At 29.6% G+C, this 7,661-nt stretch overlaps 1 protein-coding gene across 1 annotated transcript; it reads right to left on the bottom strand.

Annotated features, from left to right (window-relative positions):
• Nucleotides 1–1,228: 1,228 nt before the first annotated feature.
• Nucleotides 1,229–3,102, bottom strand: LOC121131521 (tissue-type plasminogen activator). Its single transcript, XM_040726946.2, has 5 exons — nucleotides 2,975–3,102; nucleotides 2,749–2,916; nucleotides 2,482–2,690; nucleotides 2,160–2,377; nucleotides 1,229–2,089 (listed from the first exon to the last, which is right to left on the bottom strand). Exons 1-4 carry the CDS (start codon nucleotides 3,030–3,032, stop codon nucleotides 2,234–2,236), a joined length of 579 nt encoding a protein of 192 aa, XP_040582880.1. The 5' UTR covers nucleotides 3,033–3,102; the 3' UTR covers nucleotides 1,229–2,089; nucleotides 2,160–2,233.
• Nucleotides 3,103–7,661: the final 4,559 nt, after the last annotated feature.

Below are 7,661 nucleotides of genomic sequence, written 5' to 3' on the forward strand. Positions count from 1 at the left end.
TTCCTCCGTCATAGATCTTTTTTTGCTGGGGGAATTCAAATAAATTGAAAAAGAGAACATTCTTACCTCAAAAGTATCAATAATTACGTTTGTACTATTGTCAAAGTCATCTTAAAACCTAAAACATAATTTCTGAACACCCCAGAGCCCGGAATTCAACGTGCTGGACTACAGAATATAGATGAAATGTTGAGTTATTTTACTAATTATTCCATCCATATTGCACTTTTAAATACAAATAAAATAATCAAAGCAACATATGTTTGGTGGTTCAACAAGAAATTATTATTCCTAGGGTACAAACATTGATTTTTTTTTTTCAACAAATATCGTATAAAGTATACATTTCTTCATTCGATTCTGGAAATCAAATTAGTACCCACCTGTATACAATAGGTTTTCATAAATAATAGCTACAATATTCCAATTATGTTGCAACCCTTCTGCACCTCAGTTCTTTCATTAACAATAAAAAAAGTAGGTTCAAAATGATAAATATACGAACAATTTTTTTGCAAAACAGTTTATTAAGTAAAGTAAACCTCAATGGAACATTCTTTAAAATACGAATAAATCCTAAACAAGAAATTATAATCATAAAATATATATTCAAACCAATAAGAACCATTTTAGTTAATCTCGGAGTATAATGTCCCACTTCATTAACGTAGTGTTAATGAGATAGATTGTTGTTACTCTGAATGTATTTTTTCTTCAGGTCTTATAGGTTGTAAAGCGGATTCATTACTTTAGAAGGAGATACCAGGATAGAAACATGGAAGAGATCGATTCACGATGAGAAGAAGATTTTAATATTTCAGAGTTATATTTGAAGTTCACTCAATTTCTTCAAACCTTAACTAAGACCACGACTAAGATTCATTAACATACTTAGTCAATGAGTCTTATCGAAATACACTCATCCTCCCAGATCTGGGATTCCTTATAAAATATAAATTTAATTATTATTCCTTGTAAATTATTTTTTTCATACATATGTAAATACAAAGACCTTATTATTTCACAATATTAGGATTGATATATTTTTACATTAGTTCCTGAATCAGTACACATTATTATTCATATTTCACAGTTTTAAATGCACCTCTAAAGATAAATTTAATCTTACAACTGATGACTCATTTCTTTGAGTGTCCTTCTAAAGTTAAATGTCCTATATTGTACATGTGCTACTTTGAACTCTTATCATACACCTTTATGTAAAAAATTATGAAGCATAAAAAGTTTATTTAATACTACTGAGCTCATTTTATATTTATCAAATATCTTATTTACTATAATATAAACAAATAAATAAAGAATAGTTTGTAGATCTGTGCAAGATGGATTTTTCAGAAGCACGATCGAATATTCTATGCTATAAAAGGTATAGACACACACTTTATTATTGATTTTAATGTTTTAAATTTAGGTATTGTTTTGAAATATTCATATATACATATACTTTTTTCAGTTGAGGCCAAAAATTTAGAAGTCTCTAAATCCTGAAAGGTAGAACAAAAAATTTTAAATTATACACCATACCCATTTATTTTTGTAAAAAAAGTCCTAACAATTTTTTGTCCAAAAAAATAATATCTACATTATTTAAACTTCTGTCCTGCAACTCCAAAATCCTACCAAACAATAGTTTGTCGCCTCTATATATCTATTTTTTTCTTTCAGTATATTGTATTAACATTGCTTAATCAGATAGTGGTTTTTTGATGGATTAAATATCTTAAATTTAAGCGCATGCACAAATATGCATCAAAAATTATATTATCAATCAGACAAACATAATTTAAAGATGATTATTGATCCAATTTATATGCTTTGAAATATCTGTAAAAACAACAAAATTTTCTTTTTCCTTAATGTATGATAGGATGCCAGCCAGGACACATCTTGTCGAATCCTGACATATGGTCAATGGTCCTCCTTCATTTTAACCATACTTTACTGAGTTTCTTGTTGTGCATAGAAGGTCATTATTTTGGCAATCTTTGTGGAAATTATTATTCAATTTTTTCACTATAGAGAAGTGAACATATGGGCTATCAGTGTGAACATTTAAAAATTTGATCCACTAACGAAAAAATACATTATAAGTACGTGTGCTACCTACTTCATATTTATTAGAATAAATCTTAGTCCACTTACAAGTTGCTAATTGTCCATCCCTAAGTGGAAAATAATCATTGGAAAAACAAATGGGAAGGACTTTATCATTCTATACCAATTTATGATGTAGGTGAATCATAGCAATGTTGTTTTCACCTGTTTCCATGTTATAACTCGCATGTGCAACGAAACCACTAACACTTCCGTCTTGATAACCGTCCTCTCTATAGAGTGTACCTGCTCCAGCATATACCTAATAAGAAAATGAAAATCTGTTGGGTAATAATTCTACATATTATTTTAAACTATATAATATATCATCATTGGAGGTCGGTTCAACTAAAATATGACGCTTACATTAATTCCATATTTATGATAATATCCTTTACAATTAGCTGTAGTAAGCACACGAGTATTGCTAAGGATAACTCCACTGCACAAAACTTCTGCATTTTCTCTGTTTACAATACGTGCATGCCAAGGGAATACGGCATTATCATAATATCCCTCTGAGCCCTCGTTTTGCCGTTGACATGAGTTTCCTAAGTCGTTGGATACTCCACAGTCTTGATAAAAAATATATAATCTGTTTTTATACTCTTACAATGAATTTATGACACTTACCAAAACATTTGTCTGAACAATAGTCCCACTTCGGATTTAGGTAATGCTGGCCATGATTTAAATAGCACCAAGGCTTAGAATAGATTTTTGTATTCTCTATGGTGCAAATTTTATGTTTCCCGTAGTATGTGAACGGAAAAAAACATTCTCCAGTCTCAGTTATACATCCTAATAATATTAATAAATATATTTGTTGTCAAAGTTAATGTAAACTAAAAGAACAAACGTTTGGCATTAGCAGAAATTAATGTCTGTAGCAAGATCCATATAGTGATAATCTTCATGGCTTAGCCTTGGATTTAATTTATATATTTACTATTTAAATATTTGACGAGTCTACTAACTTTAACTGAATAAATAAGGAAAAATTATATAGTATTTGAAACGAAAAATAACAACAAGTGCTATAATATTTACTTACCTGAAATGAACCGAGACTCAAGTACAGACCTATAAAGACACAATATTTGGATTTATATTTTTTCACATCTGTTCTACAATAAGTTTTGGCTGGAAAACAGAGTTACAACTCATTTTGAATATACAGTTTGAAATGATGAAGTTGTCGCCCTAAAGAAAATTAAAATTATTTCATCATTCCATCACAAAAAAAAAATTATTGATAAATTATTCTGGATTGTGATATTTATTTTCCATTATTAGATATTTAGAAGCAAAAGAATCAAGCTAATAAAAATATAGCACCAGCAAATTTGCATCCTAATGTTAATAAATAAAAGTATATGTTTATAAGTATTCTCCAAACACAAAAGTATTAAAATTATGAATTATTTGTCGTTTTGAAAGTGCATAAATAATTAGCCTAGAATAATTTAATGATTGAAATTTCTTCATATTTAAATTTTTCACACCAACGACTACGCATATGCATTTCCTTAATATGAATATCTATCAATTCCACAAAGCAAGTCAAAACTAAAAAAATATAAAAAAACGCATTTTCTCTCATTTTCAAAGTGAAATTGATTTAGCTTAGGGTTCTTTTTGAAAATTACATTTTTGAAATCTACGCGAAAAACTTAGTAAATAAACACTACCAGTTTTTGATATTAAAAAAAAGAATAGTACAACCCATCCATGATATCAAATCTTCTTTCACTTGTTTAAGAATTCATTGCTTAATTCTGGGTCAGACCCGAAACTTGCAATCTCGTAGCCGCTTGACTGAGAATCTAGGCAACCTCCAAAAAACCATGGCTCTCATTTTGTACATGAAAGAATGGGCAAAATAAAGTGTAAACTCTACTCCTGCCGCGTTTTTAGCACCAATAAACCTTTATAAAATGTTGTAATACACCAAAGACCACAGGTTGTGCAGGTGACCTGATGGGCCCGAGTCAAGTTAAATTTCTCCCCCACCACCCAATGCACACCTGCCCATTGGTTGTGGGCTGGTATTAACTAATATTAAACTATCTCGTTGCTTATTGGCTTAAGATTTTCAGTTGCCATAAGGTCTATTTTAAAGATTTGGAAGGCAAATTATGTACTACTTTGTGAGCTTGATTGAAATATTTATGAAAATTAGCCAAAACTTATTAATTGCAATATATTTTTCATAACGGTAAAACACATAGCGCAGTGTATGGTAATAATTGATCAACTTCGACCCAAAAAAATGTTTTTTTTCTTCTAAGATTGGTATGAATCTTTCACATAATCAGCAAGAATAAACGTTATATTTTATTTCCAGCTATGTAGTTGGTCTCTGTTGTATATTGACATATATAATATGTATAAATAGAAAAGTTGAATGTACTTACATTTAAATCCCATTCAAGATGATATTATGTATTAGTATTTCATGTAACCTTTCTTATATACAATAAAGGATGTACAGTTCAATATAGACCATGATAAGATGATCTCGTTGTTCATTCATATACGATATATTAAACATCATTATAGTTTTTTATATACAATAAGCATTCTCTGGGACGAAATCATATTTGCACTCAACAACTTTCCGGATTAGAGAATTTCCGCTTGTGAGAATTCGAGGTTGCGAAACCAAATAAATTTTGGCAAATAAATGTACCGATTTTTTTATATTTTATTTTATTTAATAAAGAAATACATAAGTGCTTATAAATTATATGATATATATAGGTGCCATAAATTAGCCATTTTTAACTATTAATCATTTTCTAAGTCTAGTAGAAAAATAACAGCCTATACTGGTTTGCTTAGATTTAAACTTTTGGTTTGTAATGAAGGGATATCTGGGTATCATACAGTTTGCTAGCTACCTTGATGAAGTCACCCCTTTGATCCTCAGGGATATTACATGACTCGTTGGCAACAGCAATATCTTTGATGCCATCTCTATCACTTCCTTGCTGAATGGGGGCTTCTCTGGTTCTTCTTTAATAAGCTCTTCATCGGACTCTGCCAAGTTAGGATTAAAATGCGAGTGTCTGAGATAAAATTGTAAAATAAATAATATTAGATCAAGCAACAGTGTTGTATGCATGAAATTGTAAAAAATATCTGAACTATATAATGAATTATTCTATAAATTAATTAATTATGTACTCAAATAAATTATAATGACACTGGGACTAAATATCTTTAGATATAGTTTATAAAAGCTTCGACGCAAAAATATTTCACACATTTTATCTTCTGTATTACTACAAGTGATTTTATGACATCTAAAAATGCCTCTTTGTCTTTATTTAAGATACCAGGGTTAGACTTCACAACATCAATATAACAACTCAGTTTCAAATAAAAATAGATAAAAATATTTAGAATTTGGTTCAAGAAGACATTTTTTTGTTATTGCCATGTAGCTTAAAAAAATCTTCTATGTAAGGTAAATTCAAAAATAGCCTATAAAAATATAATTTTGTAAATAAATCAGTCCAACATTCATAAGAAAGTAGTCTCCATATGTCGTTGGCCTGAAATATAAGCCACCCTGTTCTTTGATAGCCCGATAATATCCATGGATTAATATTAAGAAAAACCTATCTTTGATTTGGTTTGATTTGGGGCAACGGCAAAAAACAAAGATTTACATGGGAAAGGTTCCGTAATAATTTCTTGAATATTAGTGCATATCCCTGCATGCTCTTTAGTTGTACAGTGAAAAAAATCATTATTAATCACTATTTGGACATTCTTTCAATCTCAAAACCACATGTAACAGAGTTTTTACATTTGATACGTTGTTTTCCATTCGCGATAAGCGTTCCATTTACACCAAACCTCTCAAACACTTTGTGAGATCTTAAAAGGAGTCTGTCCAGAGCAATAGGTTTTATAATTTTAACTGTTGTAATATAAAAATTGATATTTTTCCAGAATTATACCGTTTAAAATGTATATTTATGGTGGGGAATGAGGGATTCGAAGGCATCGTCAGTGTATTGAGAAGTTCAGTATCTAATTATTAGAGCATCATTCCTCACACATTTTTTTTTTTTGTTATGAACACATTTCAAAAGTGTATCAAATCTTCAGGCAATCCAGTGTTATATATGACTAATTGTAATTTTATGTTATCCTTTTAGCCTTTATAATAGTCACCCAAGCAATCTTTGGTGCTGACTCAGAGCAGGTGGCTGAAGGATCGCATGAAGTAGGCTGAGACTCCATTTCATAGTCAATCATATCTAGTTCTTGTTGGATTTTTCTTTTTAGAAAACGATCCATGACCTTATTACTCGTGCCTTGCTCTTTGAGAAATGCTGGATTAGACTGGGAAGCAATTAGAGGGTCAAAATTTTCACCAATGAAATTGATTCAAGATTATAATAATTTTTCTTTGAGTGCAAAATCCAAAACTTATCACAGTTTTTCTCTCCGTCGTCAGGTTTAAGAAATATTTGAGATTATAGTAATTCATGGCTATTATCGTTCAGATACATTTTTCACCAAATTGAAGTACGATCAATAAAACTGATGTAAAAAGTATTTTATGATTATAAAGTGTTTTTATTGATTCACTATGTTCTTCTGAACTCGACATATTTCCATTTTAGTGCTGAAAAATGATGACCAATGACACTCTTCTTGAGACCATTATAACTTATTCATCATTTATAGTGATAAGGAGTAACATAGCTCATATTATAGAAAAATATTCCATCATTTATTTAAAAAAATATTTATTTAAAAAATAAAATTCTCCAAGGACTTTAGTTCGATTTTGTATTTTTTGAGGAACCCCATTATTTAGGGGGTGTACAAGCAAATATGCAACATTATCTTCCATACTTTACGATTTCAATGTCTTCATAACGACAACATAAAACGTAATAAAAATATACATATCATAATATCGCTCTTTTCACAAATTCAAATAAAATAATTATTAATTACTAATTAGGTCTATTTTGAATATCAAAATTATCTACTCATCACGAATGGATTGCTTCATTATTTCTATCCTGGAATCCCCTTTCCAAATAAAGGAGTCGACTCTAATCTCTTATGAAGTCTTGTAGTTTTGTTTTGATGAATTTTCATCCTGTCGTCTCTCATTGAATACGGTAGTTCGAATAAGACTAAGTACATCTCTTGAGATTGATGATCAAGTTAGAAGTATTTTTCTTTGGTCCAAATTCTTTGAGAACATAAGAACATATTGGGCTTTAAAAATTGTCAATGTAAAATTGCATTTACATTTCAAAGTGTTGTATAATTTCGTTTTATGGCTATAACTTATCATTGTTATAGAACATAATTAACAAATTATTAGTAATATATTTCACATCCAGAGTATGTAATCTGAAAGTATATAGATCCTATCATAGTTTCAACCGTTCAATATATTAATATTTCAATAATGATGGATAGATTCCTATCAAACAAAAGAGTTTTTGAGAAAGAATGGTATAATTTTGTTCGGGTCAATCCCGTACTGCCTACAGAGTAATGGGATG

This window comes from Lepeophtheirus salmonis, unplaced genomic scaffold (genome assembly GCF_016086655.4).
Source record: "Lepeophtheirus salmonis unplaced genomic scaffold, UVic_Lsal_1.4 unplaced_contig_7932_pilon, whole genome shotgun sequence".
NCBI lineage: Eukaryota > Metazoa > Arthropoda > Copepoda > Siphonostomatoida > Caligidae > Lepeophtheirus > Lepeophtheirus salmonis.